Source organism: Chiloscyllium plagiosum, unplaced genomic scaffold (genome assembly GCF_037043375.1).
Source record: "Chiloscyllium plagiosum isolate Xiang-an unplaced genomic scaffold, Cpla_swu_hap1 HiC_scaffold_28, whole genome shotgun sequence".
Lineage (NCBI taxonomy): Eukaryota > Metazoa > Chordata > Chondrichthyes > Orectolobiformes > Hemiscylliidae > Chiloscyllium > Chiloscyllium plagiosum.
The window spans coordinates 17,621,728-17,648,199 of record NW_028270166.1 but is presented as its reverse complement, the minus strand read 5'-3'; the positions used below and the strand labels follow the sequence as shown (position 1 = coordinate 17,648,199).

The window sequence follows — 26,472 nt, the reverse complement described above, 5'->3', positions numbered from 1 at the left end:
AGTGAACCCTGTTAACTGAAGTTCATCCAATTTGGATAAAATGCAGCAACTGGAATTGGATATTGAGTGCTCCATTTTAAACATGGCATTGTGATTATTGTATCTTGTCTTAATACTGAATACGTGCGGTGAAAATTCCGATTTTCGATTTTGAACTAAGTAACTCCCACAAACTGCATAGTTTAGCACAAACATTTGGAAGCTGCATGTAATGAAAGTTGCCATGCAAACAATGGCTGTGTTTCCTGGACAACTTTTTACCTATCAATAAAAATGCTTCTGGAATCAATATTTTAAAAAGAAATCCAAATGATTGGACCTCTGTAATGCATCAACCTTATGTGTTTAAAGATGCAATGAAATGACTGACACCATACCTGTTCTGTGAAGTGTTCTACATTTGAAGTTGCTAAGTTTTTTTTAATATTCTATATTTTTAAACATTGAACTAATTAAAAGGGTGGGAGAAGTATGGTGGACTCTTGATTCATAGTCTTGGAAAGATGGATTGCCATTGATCCTGTTCATGTTCGGGGATTTCTCCCTTTCTTCCAACCCTCTCTTTCAGTATTTCCTTTCGTTGACCCAACAAGCCAGTTTCCTTTTGCGTGATGAGTGTTGATTTATCTTTAGACTATTTTCTGAAAATGCGTGGTAAAGGCTTATAAAGCAGCTAACAATTCTGGTACCTCTGACAGTTGGGAGTCTTTTAGGATTCTACAATGGAAAACCAAGCAAAAGATTGAGGGTGAATAGTGAGAGAATATGCTAGACAAAAATCTTCTATAGGTATAAAAAAAGTCTATTTATAATGGGGAAGAAGTGAATTGCAGAGACACTGAACCCATGCTTCAAGTTTGTCTTCATGGAGGAGAATATTGGAAGCCTTCTAGAAATAATTGAGAATCTATGGCAAATATAAAAGAGGAACTGTGACATGAATTAGTTGTTTTTAAAAACATATTAGAGAAAAGGACTTGAAGTCGATAAATTCCTGCAACTTATAATCTACATCCCAATGTTGAAAGAGGTAGCTGTTGTAAGTAGCAACAACATTGATTATTTCTCAAATTTCTGCAGTCTGGAATGGTCCAATTAGGCTATTATCAGCTGTATAAAAAATACTAGAATCTCTAATAAATGATGCAATAACAGTACAATTAAAAATAATAGGATTAGGCAATGCCATTAGATTTATCAAAAGGGAAGTCTTGTTTTAAGCGAGTAATTTGCAGAATGGAAGAATGTAGCATACTTAGATTTTCAAAAGGCTTGTGACTATGCTGCATTTGTAAGCCAAATTGGAGCACAAAAGATTTGGGGGAATATACTGGCATGGATTCAAAAAAACAAAAGCAAAGGCAATTTTCAGCTTGGCAAGCTGTGATTAGATGGATGTGCAAGAATCTGGTTGGTGTCCCAACCATTCACAATTATTTAGACATGAGGATTAAAAGTAATATATCCTAGTTTGCAGATGACCCACAAGTAGATGGGAGTAAGATTAATAAGTAGGGTGGAAAGCTGCTTTGAAGGCTTACTGGATAAAGTTTGGCAGGTGGAATACAATGTTGGCAATGAGAGGTTATCCACTTTTGGTAGGAAAAGAAATACAAAGTATTTGTGGTGAGACACAGCTATTGAAGTTCAGGGCAGTTTGTTTCCTTTGTAAATTACTGAATATACAGATGCAGCAAACAATTAGTATTTATTTTGTAAATGCCTAATTATGTGAAAATGGAATTTTGTGTTGAAATTGCCATGTTTCTTTCAGTAGGGAAAGCTAGTTTACTTGGATTGAAACATGTCTGATTTACTTAGCTATCCCAAGTAAATTCCAAAGAGGAGACTAAATGAAATTCTTGCATCTTAGAATTGGGTTATGGGGGGAATTGAGTCAGTGATTAAGTTACAACCCGAAAGGCAGTCGTTTTCTTAAAGAATTTATGTGGAATGCAAGTTCTTCTGTTCCCCTCTTTCTTGCTACCTAAATATTACAACAGGCTTTTAAATAAAACCTTTTCTCAGACTATCGTATCTGAAAGTATACCCTACTTAGTTGTTTTGTCCTTTAATATTCAAAACTTGTGCAACAATTACAGAATTAAGGTAACAGCCCATACTATCTGCCTGTCAAAGATTTCATATACTTTACAATATCAAGATTTTTGCTAGCTTTGCTGAAGGTAGTGACATTGAAGAATGACGTGTTCCTCCTGCAAGGAAACTTCAGCTGGTTATGGCTAATGCGTCAGTGGACATAATCATAGCCTTGAGGTAACTCATTTTGCTCTCGTACAATGTCCACTTTCCCATTTCGTTAAGCTGATCTATTTTAAATGTTCTGGCAATGTACTTGGAATAAATTTGAGTGAATTTCCTCCTTGGTCTCCTTTAATATGCAGATTGATTTTTAATCAGTTCAAGCAAACTGCAATCCTCATTTTGTAAAATGCACGCAAGTCAAGTTGCCTTGTTGCCATTGGATGAAAAGATCAATGAAAGGCTATTGAAGTGACCATGTCCACTTAATATCCTAGACCTTAACTTACCAAACTCCTGCAATAAGTATATTAAGGTCAACCAATAAATGAAAGGAAGAGAAATTGTGCTTTCAGCAATTTTATCAATATCCCAGTTCTTCATAACAGGTTATTCCTAATACTGTACAGCATGCATTTCTAAACTGGAGGATTGCAAGGTCCTCAGATTTCCGTCTGGGATCCAGCATACCGCAAGCAACAACTCCAGTTTTTTTTCTTGGTATTTAATTTAGTAGCATATTTGTCATTGAATCTTTTTCTGCACTTAACAATTATGGTTTGCTAATTTCACCTGGAAGATGGAATGGAGGATCTCTTGGGATTTGAAATACCTGCAGAGTCCCCATACAATTTGGAAATATAGCAGATTGTGTTGATTTTAATTCAACTCTCAAATTGGAAAATACACATTTAGTGTTTAACCTTTCATAATGAATTATACTTGTAAATATGCCCAAATTTCTCAATTTGCAAATAGTGCTTGAATTTTTTTGGATTTGCTAAGCGACGTTTGGAAAGCAAGGACTATAGAAAATGTTGGAGTAGCTTTCTGCTGACTTATTCAAACTTTTTTTTGCTGAAGTAGAATGTTATGCTTAGGTAAAGAATTAATAAATGGATTAATATTAAAATGACATGTAAGAAAGGAATAACTTGGTGACTTCTTCTGTTACAGAATGAAGAAACAGAATTAAGAAGATTGTTATTTAAATTTTGAATGGAGGTGAATTCTCTCAAAATGCAATGTACTGTAAGTATTTGCAATAATTTTAAACATCTAGCCAGTGTAAGCTTGACATTAAATCTGAATTAAATTTTTGTGCACAACTGCATTTGAAGGCCGTAGAACTAGGGAATGAGGCATAGTCTAAGAATTAGGGCCAGGCCGTTCAGGAGATGTTAAAAAGCACTTTTGTGCACACGCGCACAGTAGTGAAGGCTAGGAACTCTTCAAATGGCGGTCGATGCTAATTCGCAAGGATATTAAGGGAGATGGGCTCAAGGCAGGCATACAGAGTTCGAACAAATATCAACCATTCACTTATTGAATAGTGGAGCAGGCTGAATGGCCTTCTGCTCCTACGTTCAGAATAGAACAGAAAATTGGAGAAAGAGCATTTTTGAAAAATCTGTTTGCTGTTCTAATTGTGAAACTAGCATCCTAGTTTTAAATGTCAACACTTTATCACCTGTCAGTTTTTCCTTTTCCATGGAATATGTTGACTGTGTAGATAGTGTCAAATCATATTTGGGAGTCCATCATTTTGGTGCTGATCTTTGGTGTATTTGATAAGATAACTTGTATTTCCATATGTTTGTGTGGTTTTAATCTATCCTGACTGCAATTATCAGCAATTTTGTCACTGGTGTAAACTAATCGGATGGGGAAGAAGAAGAGAAACTTCTTCATTTTGGAAATGTGATGTTTTGTTTATATCTCAACCTTCCTTTCAAGTAATGAATAGATATGTTCCTTTCACCCAATTCAAGATTTTGAATGCTTCTGAGTACACATGTTCATGTTCTAATTGGTAAAACATGGGTGTTCATTCTTTTCCGAATCTTCCCACTTCTGTTAACTCATTGTTTGTACTGTTCTAGTATACTATGTCATGAGTTGATCCTTGATTGGTTTCGTCAAGCTATAAGATTTGTACAGCATTCCACTTAATAGTAAAGTGTAATTTGAGTTTACGTAAAATCGAGATCCACTCATGTTTAGTTCTTCAATATTTGAAAGCCTGGATTAATTTAATTACTACCTCGTATCAATTTTTTGAAAATATGTTAACAATTTCTTGGATCTGGCTCTTAAGTACTTTTGATTGAAAACCTTTGTTTTTGCTGTGTTAGCTAATTTCAGGTTGATCCTACTATTGGGAAAAAGACAGCAAGAAAAAGACAAAGTACTTTTATCATAGATACAGGTAACTTGACATGACTTTGCTTGAACTAAATTTTTTATATCTAGTATGTGATTTCTTTTTCCCTCCTATTTCATTAGACATCAAATCTGTGGAGATACAATTTCTTTTTTCAGAATGGTAGTTAGTATCGAGTTCACCAAGTCCTCATCCCGATCTAAGAAAAGTTAGTGCAAATCTATGTACAATTTGCTGATCTCTAACTAAGTGTATGCGTACTTTTTAAAAATTAAGGTGAATTTTCCTTCATTCTCTGCACCAATCCCTGGGCAAAGATCTGCCAATTGGTTGAATACTATTAAACCAATTCTGACTTGACATCCCTGGAATATTGTATATGAAGACTTTTTTTACTGCAAAAATAAAATGGAAATGTATTCAGAACTGTCAATTAAATGTTTTAAATTTAGTTGAATTTAGTTAGTGTTTTCATTGACAGTTAAGTGATCAGACGCAATTGTTGTAATGAAATGTCCACTAAGTTTCTGCAAAAAAAAATCTTAACTAGAATAGTAGCATCTGGATGATTATAATATTTCCGGACATCTAAAAGCCAAATTATCTGAATTAACATCAGATTTATTTTGTTACACACGATTGCACTGTTAGCATAATTATTTCTAAAGTACTTTGGTTCCAGGTAAATGTCGTACTCGGTGAGAATTACTACTTACAATGTTTATGATAGCTAATATTATTGCATATCTTTTTTAAACTGACCAAAGCTGGCACCTGCCAATGTTCTAATTGAGAAAACTTTGACTTTGTGTGTGTGTATGTATAATAAAAACACTTGAAAGAAGTTGGTTGCAACTAAATACCATGTCTGTTCTGTATTTGAAATAGTATTGTTAGTTATGTAATGCTTTTCTGTTTGATTTTCTGAAAGTGGTATTCCTTACTTGTATATAAATAGGATAATGCTTATAAAGAAGAGAAAGTAATTTTTCAGCTGTTTAGTTAGTTTGACATGACATTTACTTGATAATGCTCGTCTGCTTTTGTTATCCCTGAATTGCAAGTCTTTTTGTTTAAGAAATGATCCAAACTCTGCTAGCTTTCCAACAGAAATATTAAAAAGTGTACTTTGACGTTCGTGTTTAAGAAATTATACATTTATTTTTGTGAAATGATTTTTAAAATAGGTGCAACATGAAGTTAGGAAAGTGAATGGGATGTTCTGTTTATAGTGAAGCGAATTTAATACAAAATCGGGACGGTTATGCTTCAGTTATACGTGACACTGGTGAGATCACGAGTAATGTATACAGTACTGTTATCCTTTTTAAGGAAATATGTAAATGCAAAAATTGTTCTGAGAAGGTTTATGTGATGAACACATGGAGTGTTTGGATTGCATTGTGAGGCAAGGTTAGGCTAGGCTAAACTGATATCCACTGGGAGTGAGGCGATTTAGTTGAAATGACACAGAGACACCCTGACAGGTTGGATATGGAAAGGATGTTTCCTCTTGTGGGATAATCTGGGCTAGCAGTCACTGGTCTTAAATGGAAATTTTTAAACATTGAGAATTCTTCATCCAAAGGCAGTGAAGCAGAGTCTCTTGAATATTTAAAGCAAAGGTCGAGAATTTTTGGTAAGCAAGGGAGTGAAAGGCTATCAGGGGTAGATGGGGATTTGAAGTTAGTCAGATTTTATTAAATGAGCAGTCTTTAAGAGGCAAAAATGGCCACTTCTGTTCTCAGTGCAGATGTTATATGTATGTTGGTTCGCCTTTTCTATTCTTTGCTTCTGAAATAATACTGTCATGCTGCAACTCTGTTTGCAAGTACAGGTTGTATTTCGCTAATCTGGCACCCTCTGATCTGTCAACTTCTCTGTTTCAGTGCCGGCAATATGGTTCCAGTTCTGGTCTGTGTAAAGTTTCAGTTTGGGTGACAAGTATGGAGTAGGACTGGCCAGTCTCCATCTGCATTTATTTTGGTGAAGTGATTTCTTTTCCTGTCTGGAATAATTAAGATCATAATTTATGGACCTTTCCATAAAATTACTTAATGGTTCACAACTTGGTGTAGGAGGCACTAAAATGTTTCAACCTTTCTTGGGAACAAATGCCTCCTATTATAACAACTCCTGCACTGACTGACCACTTGACCTTCTTTGACTTCATCAAGTTTTCCATCCTTTGCTTTCTTTGCTAGAAAAACTGGCCTGAAAGTGGATAAATCACCAGGATCCGATGGTCTACACCCCATAGTTCTAAGAGAGATAGCTGAAGAGATAATGGAAGCATTAGTGGTGATATTTCAGAATCACAAGAATCAGGGAGAGTCCCAAAGGACTGGAAAATCATGAACATGACACACCTGTTTAAAAAGAGACTAAGGCAATGGTTGGAAAATTACAGACCGATAAGCCTAACCTTGGTTGTGGGTAAGATCCTGGAATCCATTGTGAAGGATGAGATTTCTAAATGCTTGGAATTGGTAAAATATGGTAAAGTCGGCATGGTTTCATCAAGGGGAGGTCATGCCTAACAAATCTGCTAGAATTGTTCGAGGAAGTAACGAGTAGGTTAGACCAAGGACAGCCAATGGATGCTATCTACCTGACTTGAAGAGCACCTTTGACAAGGTGCAGCACAAGAGGCTACTGAGTAAGATGGTGTTAGAGGCAAGATGCTAAAGTGGATAGAAGGTTGCCTATCTTGGCAGAGAGTGGGGGTAAAAGGGTCCTTAGGATGGCAACCTAAGTGGTTTTCCGCAAGGCTTGGTGTTGGGACCACAACTTTTCATTTTATACAGTAATGATCTAGATGAAGGAACTGGGGGCATTCTGGCTAATTTGCGGATTATACAAAGATAGATAGAGGGATGGTTAGCATTGGAGAGGCTACAGAAGGATTTGGACAAGTTTGGAGAGTGGGCAAAAGAGTGATATATGAATACAATGTGGGAAGGTGTGAGGTCATGCACTTTGGTATGAAGACCAAAGGTATAGACTAATTTATAAATGAGAAAATTCAGCTGTCTGAAGTGCAAAGAGACTTGGGAGTTCTGGTCCACGATTCTCTCAAGGTAAACTTGCAGGTTTGGTAATTGGTTGGAAGGCAAATGCAATGATGGCATTTATTTTGAGGGGACTTGAATATAATAGCAGGAATGTACTTCCGAGGCTCTGTAAGGTTATGATCAGCCCACATTTGCAGTTTTGGGCCCCATATCTCAGGAAGGATGTACTGACCCTGGAGCGTGTTCAGAGAAGGTTCACAAGAATGGTCCCAGCAAATTAAAGCTTAATTTTGAGGATTCTGGGTCTATACTCGATGGAGTTTAGAAGGATGAGTGGGGGGATCTAATTGAAACATACATAATACTGAATGGCCTGGGCAGAGTGGATGTTGGGAAGATGTTTCCATTGGTAGGAGAGACTAGGACCCGAGGCCACAGCTTTAGTGTAATGGGAAGACCTACTAGAATGGAGATAAGCAGCAACTACTTCAAGCAGAGTGGTGTGAATCTATGAAATTCACTGCCATAGAAGGCTGTGGAGGCCAGGTCATTGTGTGTATTTAAGACTGAAATAGATTCTGGATTGTCATGGGGATCAAGGGTTACGGGGGGGAAGGCTGGAGAATGAGGATGAGAAATTTAAGCCATGATTTAATGGCGGAACAGACTCGGTGGGCTGAATGGGCTAACTTCTGCTCCTATGTCTTATGGTCTTCCAATCACAAGGTTGCCATATTAAGGAGACAGATCTGACTAAAGGTTTATAAAATCATGAGCGGCATAGATCGTTTCCCTAGGCTTGGAGAGTTTAAAATTATGGGCATATTTTTAAGGTGAGAGGAGAAAGATTTATAAAGAATATGAGGGGCAACGTTTTACACTGTTTCATGTGTGAAATGAATTGCCAGAGAAAGTAGATGCAGGTACAATTAGTATTCAGAAGACATTTTGATAAGGTTATCAGTAGGAACTGTTTGGAAGGATATGGGCCAAGCGCAGGCAAGTGGGACTAGTGTAGTTTAGGAACTTGGTTAGCGTGGACCAGTTGGTTCAAAGGGTCTGCTTCCATACTGTATTACTCTTACTGGTTGATAGAAAGGAATCCTGCAGGCTTCAAGGGGTAAGATATTTGTAGGATCAAAGCATAGTGTTACGACACTGGGTAAACCCTCCTGATTAATTTAGCCCAGCAACACACAAGATTTATTCTGTGCAGTAATCTGTGAAAATTCGATAGGCTAAGAACTAGTTAAAGGAAAAATTAACAACTCTATTTCTTAACGTATAACAGCATAATTAACTAACAACTATTTATAATTTCTTCCTCTAACGTATCTTTTACTTTCCCTTCTGTAATACTAGTCCAATAAAACTCCCAATTAAGATTTACAAAACAACACTTATCTTAAAACCAGGCAGCTTTCAGTTTTGTCTGAATTTCTGCTGTCTTTTCTTCTTGGGGAGTCTGCTTCACAGCTATATTTCAGGCAGTCTTTTTACATGCTAGTGGCTTAGCAGTTCTCCTCTCAACTGTTCAGTTTTCCCCAGTTTTGTACCCCAAAGCATTGGATTGTCATTGGCTTTTAAGATTGTCAATATACTAAATTCAAACTGGATTGAAGTTTGGTATTTTTCAGGGTATAATTTAAACTGGCCTAATTCAAATCTGTTTTGTCATTTCCAGACAACTAGCTAATTTAACTTTCGACCAAATGTTACATTGTTACCTTATTGAGAACACTTGGTGCTGTCAGGTAGCTCTACCAGCTTTCTTAAAGGTACATACATCCACATCTTCATCACACAGTAATCATTTTGAGGTCAGGATTGACGAAAGCTAGATTTTCACGTGAAAGTTTTAGACTGACTTATAGTAACTCTTTACTTAGTACTGCAGTTTTATATAAAATTTTAAATGTCAAAATATCTGCAGTTTGAGAGGCTGTGTGTACAAGGGCCAAGCACATTAGGATTGGTCTGATGGGACAACTGAATTGGTAATAAGAAGGATGCACTGAATACTTGCAGATTCTGGTTTCTGCCATGACGTGACAAAAGTAAATCCCCTGTTATGGTGGAAGTAACATGGTAACTAGACTCGACATCCAGCGATCTAACCTAATTTTTAGGGAAAATGTATTTATATCCCCCTACACCTAATTGAAGTCTAAATTTGATCAATAAATCTAGAGTTAAAACTAGTCTCAGTAATGGTTACCGCAACTACAATTGTTGCAAAAGTCCAACTAGTTCAGGAAATCTTTTATGGAAGAAAATCTGTCATCTTCACCTGCTCTGGCTTATGTGTAACTGCAGATCCATGATGCTTTCTTAACTGCCTTCTGAAAGTACCTTGTTTGCCACTCTGTTCAAGGATTGTTAGGAATGTTGAATAATTTCTGGTTTGCTAGTGAGACAGGGGGAAGAAATATGCCTGCCATAATTTTTACAATGAATTTTCATTTCCAGCTTATTCAGAAATTGTTTTCAGCTGAGCCTAGCATTGGAGCTAAACATGGAATTGAACAGCTGTGTTGAGAATCTCCTTCTCTTTATGTATCCATGTGATTTAGTCAACAGTCAAAAGCTTTTTGTAAAAATGACAGTTTCGCTATTTGGTTTGATTATGATGTGATTCAGTGTCAATTTCGTACTTTCTACTTGCCTAAATTGAAAATAAATGTATCTCTTTAAACTGTTAAAAGTAATTTTGCAAGAAGTGAGTCTGACCCAAATGTATCAACCTGCTACTTATTTCTGTACTGTATACGGATTTGAGAGATATCCTGTGAAAATTGCTGTTTGTCATGAACTAGTTTGGAAGGGTAACTGAACACACTCCCTTTCTAATATTATTACACAGAATTGCAGCATGAAGGATATTGCTTATTACATCTTGTCTTATTATTTTAATATTTCCCTGATTGCATTAAAAGGCTAGTTGAAATATGGAGCTATAGTAGGATTATAAAACAAGAGTTTGCTATTTATTCCCTCAACTGTTTTGTCCCCATCTGCTCTATAATAACCAATAATCTGCATACTGTGATGCTGTTACCAAACTTGGCTTTCTATAAGAAGACAAAGAATCACATTGTGTATGCGCTTAAAACACTTAAATTTCCAAAATTGTCAATTGAAACAATTTGACTTGACACAATACGAAAGGTGTCCTGTATTTGTAAAAATCATGCAAAATGGCTGACTGCTTACCTTGCAGGTGGTGCCTGATGTAAAATTTCTTTTGGGAAAATTGAAGTCTGTGGCACAGAAATTGCTACTTTAAAACCAGATTTCTTCTAGGCTGTTGGCAAAATCCATTGCTTTGCAGAGCAAAGTCTGGGTCATTGACAAAAGCTTTAAAATGGAGAAGATTAGTCACTATCCTCAATTTTGGAAATTTTGTTTGTTTTCCTTTTTTCACATCTTGTAATATTTGCTGTATTAAAGCTGTGAGTGCTACATTTTTCAAATTTATTGGTCTTACTCCTAGGGCTATTTGACATGGTTTGCATGCTATAGTGAAGAATTGCTGTCTTGATTTGGTAATCAGAGGCTTAGTCAAGGAGGCAGGATTTAAATAACCCTAAAATTGAAGCCAGGTGTTAAGGTTTAGGGAGGAGATGCTAACATCTTACAAATTGGACAAGATGTAGCTAAATGGAGATGTAAGTTGAAGGCAAACGCCAGAAACTTTGGTAAAATATTGCTCCCTCACATCTTGCTGGATCAAGCATAGAAGCCGTGAAGGAAAGGGTGCATATCATGTTGACTGGGCTTCGTGTGTATGTTGGATAACAAGTGTCAACCAATTTTCACTCAAACTATGAAAGTCTTGTTCACTAAAGTTTGTAACTTCAGCCCATGTTTGATTATCAGATGAAACACGTACCAATCCCAGTGTTGGTGTTTGAGCATGGTGGTTCACTTAGTGTCTTGAGAATGCTGACCATGATTTGGCAGACCTGTCCACACTGACCAGACATCCCAATCTAATCTAGGCACACTTGCCAGCATTTGTCCCATATCCCTCTAAACCCTTCCCATTCAGATGCTTTTTAAGTGTAATTGTACCAGCCTCCACCACTTCCTCGTGCAGCTCATTCCATACACGCACTACCCTTTGCATGAAAAAGTTGCCCCTTAGGTCCCCTTTAAATTATTCCCCCTCACCTTAAACTTATAACCTCTAGTTCTAGACTCCCCCCAACCCAGGGAAAAAGACCTTGTCTACTCAGTGGTGCTGGAAGAGCACAGCAATTCAGGCAGCATCCGACGAGCAGCAAAATCGACGTTTCGGGCAAAAGCCCTTCATCAGGAATAAAGGCAGAGAGCCTAAAGCGTGGAGAGATAAGCTAGAGGGGGGTGGGGAGAAAGTAGCATAGAGTACAATAGGTGAGTGGGGGAGGAGATGAAGGTGATAGGTCAGGGAGGAGAGGGTGGAGTGGATAGGTGGAAAAGGAGCTAGGCAGGTCGGACAAGTCAAGGGGACAGTGTGGAGCTGGAAGTTTGAAACTAGGATGAGGTGGGGGAAGGGGAAATAAGGAAGCTGTTGAAGTCCACATTGATGCCCTGGGGTTGAAATGTTCCGAGGCGGAAGATGAGGCGTTCTTCCTCCAGGCATCTGGTGGTGAGGGAGCGGCGGTGAAGGAGGCCCAGGGCCTCCATGTCCTCGGCAGAGTGGGAGGGGGGGTTGAAATGTTGGGTCACGGGGCGGTTTGGTTGATTGGTGCGAGTGTCTTGTAGATGTTCCCTAAAGCGCTCTGCTAGGAGGCGTCCAGTCTCCACAATGTAATCTCCTAACATCCTCCTCACGTTTCACCCAGCTTAGTATCATCAGCAAATTTGCTAATGTTATTACTAATACCATCTTCTATATCATTAACATATATTGTAAAAAGCTGCGGTCCCAGCACTGATCCCTGTGGTACCCCACTGGTCACTGCCTGTCATTCCAGGTAAACCAGCCCCAGCCTAATCAGCCTATACCTACAGCTTAAACCCTCCAACCCTGAGGGGGGCAGCAGAAATTGATCTTTTTTACATTTTCAGAAAGCTTTTGATTAAGGTCCCACGTGAGGTTACTAAGCAAAAGTAGAGCACTTGGCATTGGGGGGAATTTGCTGGTGTGGATGATGAACTGGTTAACAAACAGGAAACAGACTAGGAATAAATTGATCATTTTTTTAAGTTGACAGGTTGTGTCTCATGAGGTACTGTAGGATCAGTGTTTGAGCCCCAGCTTTTGGGCAGCACAGTGACTCTGGTTAATCTCAAAGTGCCAAGGACCTAGGTTTGATTCCACCCTCTGGCAACTGTGTGGAGTTTGTACATTCCCAAAGTGTCTAGTTTCCCCCAGGTTCTCTGATTTCCTCGCACAATCCGAAGATGTGCATGTGGATCTGGGTGGGATGCTCTTCTGAGGTTCAGTGGTAACTTGATGGGCTAAACAGCCCGCTTGAACACTGTAGGGATTATGTGCATTCTATTCTCAAAGTATCAATTGTATGTATAAGGGAGTTAATGGTGGTTTTTGTTGGATGGCAAAATTTAGGTGGAAGTAATTTCAGCTTGGAATCACACTTAAAAAGAATTTTGGAGTGAGTCTGCAAAGATTTAGTATCTGGAACACTGAAGAAATTAAGTAATTTGTATATCCAAAGCAGCTAGAGAATTTGTTAAATAGAAAGACAACTTTAAGTTCAAAGGAATTTGACCTTTTAATTTAAAGGATTGCAGCTAGAAGCAAGGATACTTTGCTTGGAGTGCACCTGGGCTGTTGTGTACAATTTTTATCCTTGTCTCTGGGAAAACAGAGGTCATAAGAGGTTCACCAGAATAATTCCTGGGGTCAAAGGTCTTCACCCCACAGGTTGAAAACAAGCTAACTAACAGTAATACTGGAAAATTAATGGATATCCATTTTGAAATGTACAAGTTAATTTGAAGCAGAAGTCTCACTAGTTTTACTGGGTATTCTGTTAGACTGTGAGGACAGTTTGGTTTACTAAGGCAGTTGAATCTCTTGTCAAGAGGAAGAAGGCGGCTTAGGGCGCTTGAGAGTTACATGTTAGCCAGGGAAGACCTAAAGAGAGAGCTAAGAAAACCCAGGAGGGTACATGAGAAGTCATTGGCAGGTAGAATCAAGAAAAACCCCAAAGCTTTCTATTGATATATCAGGAATAAAGGAATGACTAGAGAAAGAGTTAAGGCCAATCAAGGATAGTAATGGGAAGTTGTGTGTGGAGTCTGAGGAAAAAGGGAAGTGCTAAATGAATATTTAGTGGTGTTTGTCATTTTTATAAATGACTTAGATGAGGGAATAGAAGGAAGGGTTAGTAAATTTGCAGATGACAGGTCGGTGGAGTTGTGGATAGTGCCGAAGGATGTTGCAGGTTAGAGATAAGCTGCAGAGCTGGGCTGAGAGGTGGCAAATGAAGTTTAATGTTGAAAAGTGTGAGGTGATTCATGTTGGAAGGTGCAACAGGACTAGAGTACTGACTGGGCTGATGGTAAGATTCTTGTTAGTGTCGAGCAGAGAGATGTTGGTGTCCATATACGTAGATCCCTAAAAGTTGCCACCCAGGTTGATAGGGTTGTTAAGAAGGCATACGGTGTGTTAGCTTTTATTGGCAAAAGGATTGAGTTTTGGAAACATGAGGTCATGCAGTAGCTGTACAAAACTCTGATGCGGCCGCACTTGGAGTATTGCATACAGTTTTGGTCAGCTCATTTTAAGAAGGATGTGGAAGTTTTGGAAAGGGTTCAGAGGAGATGTATGAGGATGTTACCTGGTGTAGAGGTGAGATCTTGGATGGAACAGTTGAGGGACTTAAAGACTTCATTCGAGAGAAGGTTGTGAGGTGTCTTACTTGAGACATACAACATAATCCAGGATTAGATAGGATAGACAGTGAGAGCCTTTTTCCTCAGATGGTGATGGCTAGCACAAGAGGACATAGCTTTTAATTGACCTGAGATAGATGTAGGACAGATGTCAAAGATAATTTCTTTACTCAGCTGTAGGGGTGTGGAACGCACTGCCTGCAACAGTAGTAGACTCACCAACTTCAAAGGCATTTAAATCGTCATTGGATAGACATATGGATGAAAATGGAGTAGTGTAGAATAGATGGGCTTCAGATCGTTGCACCGACCTGTAGAACCATCGACGGCCGAAGGATCTGTACTGTGCTGGAATGTTCTAAGGGTTAAATAGATTGGAACTATACTGCTGGAGCTCAGAACAATAAGAGGTACTTTTTTGAAAACAAGGAATGATAGTATCTAGAAATAGGAGTCTGAACCTGAGCCTCCAGTGGTACGTTGATTTTTCTTTTGCAGGTAGTGAAATTTTTTTAGTTCTCAGCTCCTTGGTAATGTGGAGGTCGAAATGGAAATGTATAGGTTTAAGAATTGATTCCTGTCGTCTTACACGTTTTTAAGCATACGAAAATTGTTAAAGACGTTGGTAACTTTGAATAGCGGAGCGAGTTTGAAGAGCTGAGAGTGAGTGGCTGTTTGTTAAACCTCCCACCCCGCAAAATGCTTTGGGCTGTTAACATCTTTCGTGTTATTTTCTAGTTGTCGAGAAGAGAAAGGAGACCTCCTTTGTTGCAACTGAATTGTTAGCTGTAAATAAAGTTGTTAAATTGGCGCTTTGCTTGTCGTCTCCCTCGTTTGTAACCTGGAAGGATGTTGGCAGTAGCTATGAAGAGGTTTCATTCAGTAAAAGGAAATAGAGAGAAAGGGGTGAGCGGATGCGCAGAGCAACTGAATCCGGGGTATTGCAGGGGGTGGGGGTGGGTGGGCAGTAATAAATAGCAGCCCTCGCGCCGTGCTCTCATTTCGACCCGGAGCTCTGAGCCGCTTTGTGTGTAACTCTGTTGAAGTCAGTTGAAGGCCGCTGCGGGGCTTTGTGCTCGCTCACTTTCGACGTTGAGTGAATCGCGCTAACGGTTAGGGTCAAACCCGGCTGACAGGGTGGGATGGCGGTCCGTTATTGCCGCAGGGCGGGGGAATCGCTAACGACCGGGAATTCCGTGTAAATGTGCGCCATCAGCTTCAATCCCGAATGGAAGTGGGGCGCGCAAACCACCGTCGTCTTTGAAGCTAAAATACGCTTGGATGAGAAACGTGCGGCGAGTAGTGCAGGGATTAGTGTGGCGGGGTGTGAAGTTGGGGGTGGTCAGAATTGGTGAAGCGGTTTGGAGGTGTTTCTGTTGGTTATAACTGATGAAGGTTGGTGGAGTGTGTAAAATGGCGGCCCCACAAAGCCAGGCCGGCCGGAGATGGCCACTGCCTGGGACCCGGATCGTGCCGCACTGCGGCACTCTCTCTCTCTGCCTGCGAGATGGGGAGAAACCGAGCTGGCTTTAGATCTGCTGGGTGGGTCGGGGGAGGAAAGTGTTCCATGTGCCGCAAACCATTTACTAAAGCAGAAAACTGAGGCTATTTCCCATCCCCCCCCTACAAACTCTCCATCCAATCGACTCCTTTTACACCACCACCATACAAAAGAAGACCTAATTTTACTCTTCACTTACTCCCCACATAGGTAAAGCAAGATGTCTGACGAAGGAAAGCTTTTTGTGGGTGGTCTTAACTTTGACACGAACGAACAGTCCCTGGAATCCGTCTTCTCCAAATATGGGCAGATCTCCGAAGGTTAGTATCTGGTGTGGGGCAGCTAAATATAATTGCACTGTGTTGACAGCACTTAAGTGGGATCTGGTTTCGAATGGACGTCTTTGGAAGCTTGTTAGAAGTGGATTTTTTTTTTCTTTACATTCTTCATCTTCAGTATAGAATGAAACAGTGAAATTTTTTAAAGTGCATGCATCCCCCACGGCATTGATGCCTTAATTTTAAAGTTTTAAACAGGCTGATCATTTCTCTGTTGACTGGTGCTGAGGCAGGTAATTGAAGAAGGGCAGCAGTAAATGAGTTATTGTGGGAGGGTGCAGTATGTGTACTGAGAAAAACCTTTTATATTGCTGTAAGTACTGACATAAGTAGTTTGAGCCAAATGGCTTGTTTCTATAATTTGATGTAATTCTGTGATAGTCTGTAAATGTTTTTAAGCTGTTTCAGTCATAAGGTGGCGTTTCGTAACTTGAACTGTTTTTCTCCAACTGCTTTAGTTATTGTAATTAAGGACCGCGAGACACAGAGGTCAAGAGGGTTTGGTTTCGTCACCTTTGAAAATCCTGATGATGCAAAGGATGCTATGTTAGCTATGAATGGAAAGGTACATTTAAATACCCATTGTTTCTGCAAACTTTACAATTAAGGTGTCATAAGTGGTATATCTGCTATTTTAGCATAGGAAATGGATTCATGCTATTCTCTGTCCCACTATTCCAGAGACCTGAGCACATAATCCAGGGTGACTCTTCAGTATAATATGCAGAGAGCAATATCAAAGGTGCTGTGTCTAGGATCAGATGTTAAAGAATACCCTGTCTGACCCCATAGGTGGATAAGATGGTGCTTTTTGAACTTAAATAGGAGAGTAAGGATTCCTTAGTTAAACATTTATTACCCATTGGCATTACTAAGGAAAATTTCTGTTCCCTGGCCATTTGGTCACACTTCCTAGAAACTGTCTCTAGTTTAACCAGGCATTACAAGTTTGTGTCCTGTTTGATGCTCAGCTTTGAATCCTGTATCTATTATAAAATACTTCCACCTCTAATGCCCCACCAACTCTACCCATTCCTTGACCCACTTGGTAAAATCATCTCCAGAATCTGTTACCTGATGTTTTTACTTATAGACTCTGATTTTCCAGATTGCCAGCATCTAAAATATTTTGTTCTAGTTTTCCAATGCTGTCCTGATCATTCCCCTATCTTCCTCCTCTGAACTTGCTCCATCTGTTGTCAATTTTTGTCTTATTGCAATTCAAGTGCCTTTGGATTTCTATTATAATAGTGTTAATGTTTTTCAATAATTACAAGCCATCTGTTGTAATTCCCTGTCATGTGGTAATGATTGCACTTTTTAAACAAGAAAAAACACTCAGTCATAACTTGATGTAAAGAAGGTCATACTCGTACAGTATAGAAATAAGCCCTTTGGTCCACCACTGCTATGCTAACCAACAAAGATCAAACTATACTAAATCCCATTTGTCTGCACTGGGTCCAATTAGATTCTTAAATGTAGCGAGAGTACCTATTTCCACCACCCCCTCAGGCAGCACATTCTATATTTCTACCACTCTGTGCGTGAACTATGCCCTCTAAACCACATTTTCCTTGCCATAAACTTATGCTCTCTAGTCTTCGATTCATCTGGCATGTGGAAAAGGTTCTCATAATCTACACTGTTTGTGCCTTTCATAATTTGGTTTACTTGATTAGATATATTTCAACTTTTTCTGCTCCAGGGAAAACAAACCCAGCGCATTCAGTTTTTCCTCATAACTAAGATTTTCATCTCAAGCAATATCCTGGTCAATCTCCTCTGCATCCTGTCCAGTTCATTCACATCCTTCCAATAGTGGAGTGACCAGAACTGCGTACGCTATAAAACACTGGTTAGGCCGCAAATGGAACAAGGGTGTAACAAGACCTCTTGTTCATACATTCTACAGCTTGGCTGGTGAAGGCAAGTATGTCTTCACCACCTTGTCTACCCATGCTGACATCTTCAAGGATCATAGGTATACAGTTTTGAACCAAAACCAAGAAAGCAGCATGTATTCTAAATTCCTTAAGCATTGAGAGTATGTTTACCATACTTTTACGTATTAGTTATGAGATTGCATTTACTTCAGAAGTACAGATGCCATAAACATCAAGGTCCCTTTTTACCTCCGTATTCCTAGGGACCTTTCATTCATTACCTTCCTTAATAGACCTCCCAACATGCATGTCCTTCCTTAATAGACCTCCCAACATGCATGTCCTTCCTTAATAGACCTCCCAACATGCATGCCCTCATACTTAACAAGATTAAATTCCATTTGCCATTGTTCTGTCCAATTTACCAGACGATCAGTATCGGACCATAGCCTGACACTGTCCTCGCTACCTGCAATCATACCTTCAAACTCCTATCCCAAGTTGGTAACGTACGGGCGGCACGGTGGCTCAGTGGTTAGCACTGCTGCCTCACAGCACCAGGGTCCCAGGTTCGATTGTAGCCTCGGGGTGACTGTCTATGTGGAGTTTGCACATTCTCCCTGTGTCTGCGTGGGTTTCCTCCGGGTGCTCCGGTTTCCTCCCACAGTCCAAAGATGTGCAGGTCAGATGAATTGGCCCATTGTGTTAGGTGCATTAGTGAGAGGGAAATGGGACTGGGTGGTTTACTCTTCAGAGGGTTGGTGTGGACTTGTTGGGCCGAAGGGCCTGTTTCCACACTGTATGGAATCTTAATCTAATCCAATCATAACAAGCAGCAAGGGTCCCAGCACTGATCCCAAGGTCTTAAAGAGATCCAGTGGCTCACTTTTGCTGTTGACTGCTTTGTGCTCTCACAGCACTTCAGGGTATCCTGAACATTGTGAAAAATGCAGGAACTTCCATAAGTGGTGCCATTTGACATTTAATAATTAAGTTGTCACTTTTCTTTGCAGTCTGTTGATGGGCGTCAGATTAGGGTAGATCAAGCTGGAAAATCCTCTGGAGAACGGTCCAGAGGCTACAGGGGTGGAAGTGCAAGTAGTCGTGGATTTTTCCGTGGAGGATCTGGGCGTAGAGCCCGTGGGTTTTCTAGAGGTATGAAACATTAACAATTATACTTTTAAAAGAATTTCACCACTTCAGTGACTACATTCAGCTAATCTTGAAAAGACTGCTGTGTAGACATTTTGCTGCTCCCTTCATCTGTTACATTATTGAATTTTTATAATAAAGAAGTTACTGTATTTCTGGTCAATGTATAGCAGTTTTAGAATAACTTATTTTCAGCTCATAGTGACCATTTGGTTATGTTTAATGTGGTTTGAAATGAATGTTTAATTAAATTCATCATTATTTGGATCCTTATGCAGGTGGAGGAGATAGAGGGTACATGGCACGATATGATTCAAGAAGTGGTTATTCTGGGTCAAGAGACTACTATAACAGAGATAGGTGAAGATGTTTCTTTGTTATTTGTTTTAGATATTTTCAACTCATCCTGTTACTATGTACCTCTGGAACAGATGGGACTTGGACTCAGGCGTTCCCGTCCAGAGGTTGGGACATTACCACAGCCACAAGACCCCATGATTGGCTGAATATTTTTATAAATAACTATTTGCTCTGAATACTGTCTTCAGTTCTGATCTCCCCACCGTCAGAAATATTTTGTTAAACTTGAAAGGGTGCAGAAAATATTTACAAAGATGTTGCCAGAAGGTTTGAGCTACAGGAAAAGGCTCAATAGGCTGGGGCTGTTTTCCCTGGAGCGTTGGAGGTGACCTTGGAGGTTTACACAATCATGAGGGGCATGGATAGGGTAAACAGCCAAGGTCTTTTTCTTGGGGTGGGCGAGTCAAAAACTGGAGGGCATAGGTTTAAGATGCTGTACTGTACAACTCAATAACTATGGCAATAAATGATCTGGAAAACACTACAGGGATTTTTGTTTGTCCCTAGGAGTCAAGGGAGCTATGGCGGCGGTGGTTCCTACAGGGATAGTTATGACAGTTAAGGTAGGTGCCACTAAAAATGAAAATTTTTAAGTGAAAATTTATTGGGTTGGGGTTACACTTCATATCTTCTGGTATGATGTAGTTATTTTGGTAAGCAGTCTATTTGCACTGTGCAGTGCAGTAGTGCATTTCAGCATTGTCCACACAATTTGAATTATAGAACCATAATCTCTATACTGAAAGCTCAGTACAATGTAATATTGATTCTTCATGTTGTACCACTCAACAGTGCATCTCCTGGGGTGGAAAGTTTTACTAATGGTAGGTTCTGGCCTTGCAGGTTGAAAGAACAGGTTCTTGGTCTGTGCTATACCATAGTACTCAATCCCTGCTACTAGGTTGTATAAATTAACTGCAGTAGCACAATATTTGTCAAACTGGTTCATACTGCCATAGTTTAGTGCATTCTTTTCCATTTTGACCCTGGCCTTTTAAACTTTTTAGCTCCTAATCTGCATGCCATTCTTATTGCCATCTGTTCAGGTAACTTAACAGATTTGTCCTCCCATCTAATCATAGGCACTACAGTCTTGAACTAAAACCAAGAAAGCAGCATGTATTCTAAATCTCTAAAGCATTGAGTATCTTTACCATACTTTTATGTAGTTCAAAAATCTCAGATCCAGTCCCCTGTTATCTTCCCATAATGTATTAATTGTGAGATTGAATTTACTTTGGAAGTACAAATGCCATAAACTTCAAACGTCATAATCTTCGGGTAATGTTCTACTGTGCCTGATAGCTCTAAAAGATGATCCAATTCAGTCCATAACACTGATCTAGCAATAGGAAGAGGAAGCTATGATTACTATTGCAGTCTTTTTACATTGTACCTGCTTCTTGTTCTCAGCTACACACAACGAATAAATAAATCTTCCTGACTCAAGATCGTCCTTCCTATGGCTGTATTTATAAAGATTTTCGGAGCTTCGTGGATTCGTATTGTGTGCTTGTATTCTCACTGACTTGTAGTAATTCAGTTTGGCCTTGTTAATCACAGCCTGACAGCTTCTGACATGAGGATGCACACTAAGTGTTGGCTTGGTAATATTGGAATTAAACAATGAAATAATAAGCATTCTCAGGCAGATGGCAGAGCCCTCAATATTTTTCTTAGTAATATTTTGAGGTTTTCATTTTACTTTAGAACCATCTTGTTTTTGTCTTTGCTCAAATACTTCCTGTAAAGTCTAGTTATTTTGGAAATGAAGTTGCGGGGTTGACTGGAATTCTAGTAAAACAAACATGTAAAAGGGGCTTATAGTGTGTTCTCAATCTATTTTTATGCTAAGCAAACTGATGTTTTATAGAAGCTGAACAAGCTGTGGTCTTTATTTCAAAATAAAGGCTTTTATAGCCACTTATTCTTGTTGCATTTTAAAAAACAAATGTCATCTGAAACGTTCCTTTAGTGTAGCAGGGTAGGAAAGCAACATTGGAACGGAAGATGTCCTCTGTCTCACAAATCGTCTTGATACTGCTGAAGATAAAAGGCTTCATTTTTAACTTGTAATTGGACTTTTGTGCATCTTTCAGTAGTTTCAAGAGTTCTGTACACTGTAAATAATCAGTTAATCATGTTCCAAATTCTTCAAAATTTACAAATGAAGTCCTGAGCAATGTACCTTTATAAGTTGACATGTATTGGATGAGAAATATTTGAAAATGGCTTTCTTTGTGTTGTATGTTCAAGTGGTTTAGAGTTGACCTTTTGTACTGAAACAGGCTTCACGAAGCCTCATTAAACAAAATACGTGACTCATAACCCTGATCTTTCTGTAGTTGGATTCTTATGGGATGGGATGTAGTAGAAAGGGTATAGGTATAGATTAATTTTGCAATCCTGTAATGTTAAAAGTAGTTGGAAAGTCAATTTTAAAAATTGGTGATATTAGGAGCTAATTTGAGCAAGCAACGAAGTCTTTAATTGCTATTCAATTATAAATGTAAAACCACAGTTGATGCCCTTCTTAGTTTGAAAGTTAATTGATGAGATGATTGCCAGTTTAGGATTGAGCAACCTGTGGCAAAGGCTTTTTCAGATACTCTATATTATAATGTTTATATTGTATAGTATATAACACACCGTCAAAAGGTGTGTTGACCTAAATTGAAATCAGAATGGTCCCTTTTCAACAGTTGTAGGCATTCTAATTATTACTACAGTACCAGTTTTCCCATGTAACTGGCATGCCTGAGGTAATTGCCAGGTATATTGGTTATTTGAAATTATTCCTTAGGTTGGATGCTGAATCTGTTGTACTTGCCTTTCATTTTAGATCATTGTTTTCAAAGCAGGGTTATGAGGAAAAGTGCAGTTGAGGATAATCAGATTAGCCATGATCTCGTTGGCAGAGCAGACTCCAATTGAATGGTCTACTTCTGCTCCCTTGTCTTATGGTCTTATAAATAGCTTAAGTTTGTAGTGCTAATTTTCTTCATTACTTTATGCAAAAGGGTAAATTCTGAATGGGGGATATTGCCATATTAGTTTGAAAAGAGCTACTTCTGGTGCCAGCTATCAAAAGGCTGTCTTAGTGTTGAAGAATTTTGGGTTTTTTAATCTTTTTTCCCTTTTCATGTTTCTCAAAAACTGGTAGCTTTATTGTGACCTACTTGCATTGAGTAATTGATTACCAAATGGAAAAGTTCCATTCCAAAACTTGCTACTTTATGGCTGACATGATAATACTACTACTAGCGGCTGGCTGATGTATGAAAGTTTCTTTTTTTAAGAGTTCAGTTATCAGAAGCATCAGGATAAAAGTTATCAACATTTCACAAACTGTCTCTGTTGCTATAAAATTGGACACAGCTAAATTAGGTGAAAATGTCTGTTCAGAAAGGTATTCAAGTCCATTTAAAGATTTTTATAACGCTTCACAACTTCTAAGGATCTTTGCTAACATTTGGAAAGAAATGGCCATGGAGAACGAAGTGCTGTGCCTTCTTCAATGAAACCTGAGATGAAAACAGCACATGGCTAAGTGCATATGTGGATATAGTCCTAGATTTGAGGTAACTCTTTTACTCTCATAGGCAGTTTCTGTTGACTGTTCATTCAAAAGACTGAAATAATGTGCTTGTGAAATTTCATTTATTTTATTGGGTTAGTTCTTTAGCAGAATCCAATTCATAAAATTGAACACCACGCCAAACCTTACTATAAAGCTTTATTCCTTGATCTATTCATTCAGTTGCTTGCGGTATTCTATTCCATTGACATATAACAGTGAGTACTCAAAAAAAATCCCTTTAAAAGAAATTGGACGTTATAACATTAGTGGCACAATTTGTTCCTTTAACTAGGATTTGCCTTGTGACTTTTTTCTGAAAATTGTTAAAAATTACATTAAATTGTTAAGCCTGAAAGTTTCATTTTGTTGAGTTGTTCTAAATGTCCAAACATAACTAATAGTCTCTCTTCATATTGCAGAATGAATCTGCGTGATTTCAAGTGAATAATGATGTTGATTGCCCCTTGACACTGAAGGCAGAGGAAAGCATGTGGGGGTAAGTTTGATTCACATTTTCACTAAGTTGCATATGTAATTGTATGTTAAGTTTGAGACAGGTTGATTAAATGTTTTGACTCCTAAATTGTCTGTCTACTTTTACTTCCATTGAAGTAAGGCTTAAACTAGTGCCGTTGTCCCTTGGTCAACTTAGCACTTTTAGGTTTCTTCTCCGTAAAGAGCAAATTGTCTTGCCATGTTGAGCCAAGTAAATAAAATTGGTGATTTAAGGAAAATTACCATGAGGCTCAAGATGGTTAGAGGCACACTTTAAATGCATCAGAGACTGGTGTGTACTTTATACTAGTATTAAATATATTAGAAGAGCACTTCCAGAGTCTCCCTCTGTCAAGGCAGCCATTGAATTCACATTTTATGTTGATCTTTGTAGTACCTCCTTGTCAAATGAAAAATATACATTACAGTTAAAGTTTGTTATGTCCATAGGTGATCCAAGATAATAATATATATGAAAGATCAACTTTGTGGATATTATCAAACAACTGGATGTATAAATGTTTGATTTTATTATTGAGGTAAGATTCTGAGCTGAATGAAAAAGTCCTATTGTATAAAAAGTAAAACATTAAGTAGAGCTCTGATGAAGAGTCACTGTGCAAAATTGGAATGGTAGTAAACAGTGTGAAGGTTGCCTCAGTGTATAAAGAGCTCTTGATAAAATGGGCCAGTGGGCTGAGGAGTGGTCGTTGGAGTTTAATTTAGATAAAGGTGATGTTCTGCATGTCGGAAAGGCAAAATAGAGGAGACTTGTACACTTAATGGAAAGGTCCAGGGGAGTGTTGTTGAACAAAAAGGCCTTGGAGTGTAGGTTCGTCATTCCTTGCATGTGGAGTTGGAGGTAGATAGGATAATGAAGAAGGTATCTGGTATGCTTTCCTTTATTGGTCAAAGCATTGGGAATAGGATTTGGGAGATCATGTTGAGGCTATACAGGACATTGGTTAGGCCACTGTTGGAATATTTAGTGCAGTTCTGGTCTCCTTGCTATAGGAAAGATGTTGTGAAACTTGAAAAGATTTACAGGTATTTTGCCAGGGTTTTAGCTATAGGGAGAGGTTGAATATGTTGGGGTGGTTTTCCCTGGAGTGTTGGAGACTGAACGGTGACTCAGTGGTTAGCACTGCTGCCTCTCAGCGCCAGAGACCTGGGTTCCATTCCCGCCTCAGGCTACTGTCTGTGTGGAGTTTGCACATTCTCCCCGTGTCTGCGTGGGTTTCCTTCGGGTCCTTCAGTTTCCTCCCACAGTCCAAAAATGTGCAAGTTAGGTGAATTGGCCATGCTAAATTGCCCGTAGTGTTAGGTGAAGGGGTAAATGTAGGGGAATGGGTCTGGGTGGGTTGCGCTTCGGTGGGTCGGTGTGGACCTGTTGGGCCGAAGGGCCTGTTTCCACACTGTAAGTAATCTAATCTAATCCTAAATTGACTGGGGCCATTTTCCCTGGGGCTTTGGAGGTTGAGAGCTTTGAAAGGGACCTGAGGGGCAACATTTTCATGGAGATGGTAGTGTGTATATGGAATGAGCTACCAGAGGAAGTGATGGATGCTTGTACAATTATAACATTCGAAAGGCATCTGAATGGGTACAAGATTAGCAAGGGTTTAGATAGATGTGGGGCTATTGTTGGCAAATGGGACTAGATTTATTTAGGATATCTGGTTGGCATGGATGAATTGGACCAAAGGGTTGATTTCCGTGCTGTACATGTCTAAGTTTTGTAGTTGTAGAGATATGGTAACCTAACTCGTGCAGATCCTAACAGTATTTTCTAATATTCTTCAGTGTATCATATTAAAACAGTGGTGTTGAACCTGCAGTACATTGTGATCATATTTTTAAAGCATAATCCTCTGTTGTAGCGTCTAGTGTCTTAAATGGTATTATCATCCTGTTCCATTATGTTGACTTGTTTTAAATGTGAAATGTCTATGGTCTAACATTTTCCCTTTCAATCCAGTTTTCTTATTTCTTGTCTTGTTAAAACTTTTAATCCTTTTTTAGGTACAGTCTCACAGTGATGGTCATTCTTCAATGATTTATCCAATTCATCCATCAAGTTGAGTGAAAATAGTTGAAAATCTTTTCCCAGAAGGCTGTGGAGACAGAATCATTGAATATTTTGAAGGCCAAGACGGATTAATTTTGGAACTTTGAACTTTATGGGAGCCTAAGATTATGGGAAATTGGCAGGAATGTGGAATGTGAGACTTAAGATCAAATTAGTCATGATGTTGTTAAATGGTGATGCATACCTGAGAGGTTGACTTACTTTTGGTACTCCTATTTCTTATCCTGAACGGCAGCTAACCTTTTACACGGAGATTATTGCTTACAGACATTGACTATCAGCATGCAGCACAGACCTGGCTGATCTGCATTAACCTCAAGAACATTGACACTTGTGGTAGAAATCTGCACACGTGTTTTTCCAATTTTTATTGTTCAGTATCTTGTTTGTTCTAACTTCATGATAAAATATGTACTTGATCTGAAGGTTGGTGATTGCAGGCAGAGGATACTGTAAAAATACTAAGTCTGAAAGGGTGGCACTGGAAAACAGCAGGTCAGGCAGGATCAGAGAAGCAGGAGAGTTGACATTTCAGACGTAAGTCTAATGAAGGGCTTATGCCCAAAACTTCGACTCTCCAGCTCTTCTGATGTTGCCTGTCATGCTATGCTTTTCCAGTGCCACCCTTTCCGACTCTGATTTTCCAGTATCTTCAGTCCTCACTTTGTCCTAGTTGGAAAAAACTACTGCAAAACTAACTGCTGGAGCCAAAGGAAATAATGGAAGATTGTGCAATTACAAACTACTATTCCTTTTACAGTGTTCAATAAAATATTTGAAACAAA

General features: G+C 38.9%; 1 protein-coding gene across 13 annotated transcripts; it reads left to right on the top strand.

Annotated features, from left to right (window-relative positions):
- The first annotated feature begins 115 nt into the window (after nucleotides 1–115).
- Nucleotides 116–26,472, top strand: LOC122565364 (cold-inducible RNA-binding protein-like). Of its 13 annotated transcripts, none has more exons than XM_043721257.2 (10): nucleotides 116–3,294; nucleotides 4,398–4,471; nucleotides 15,998–16,107; nucleotides 16,584–16,690; nucleotides 19,025–19,166; nucleotides 19,442–19,523; nucleotides 20,031–20,086; nucleotides 20,937–23,599; nucleotides 24,049–24,137; nucleotides 25,621–26,472. In XM_043721257.2, exons 3-7 carry the CDS (start codon nucleotides 16,008–16,010, stop codon nucleotides 20,083–20,085), a joined length of 486 nt encoding a protein of 161 aa, XP_043577192.1. In that variant the 5' UTR covers nucleotides 116–3,294; nucleotides 4,398–4,471; nucleotides 15,998–16,007; the 3' UTR covers nucleotide 20,086; nucleotides 20,937–23,599; nucleotides 24,049–24,137; nucleotides 25,621–26,472. The 13 variants fall into 13 exon arrangements, with proteins under 13 accessions (XP_043577192.1, XP_043577190.1, XP_043577194.1 ...); XM_043721255.2 differs by lacking the exons at nucleotides 116–3,294; nucleotides 4,398–4,471 and adding an exon at nucleotides 15,283–15,398 and having other exon boundaries at nucleotides 20,937–23,104; nucleotides 23,523–23,599; XM_043721259.2 differs by lacking the exons at nucleotides 116–3,294; nucleotides 4,398–4,471 and adding an exon at nucleotides 15,283–15,377.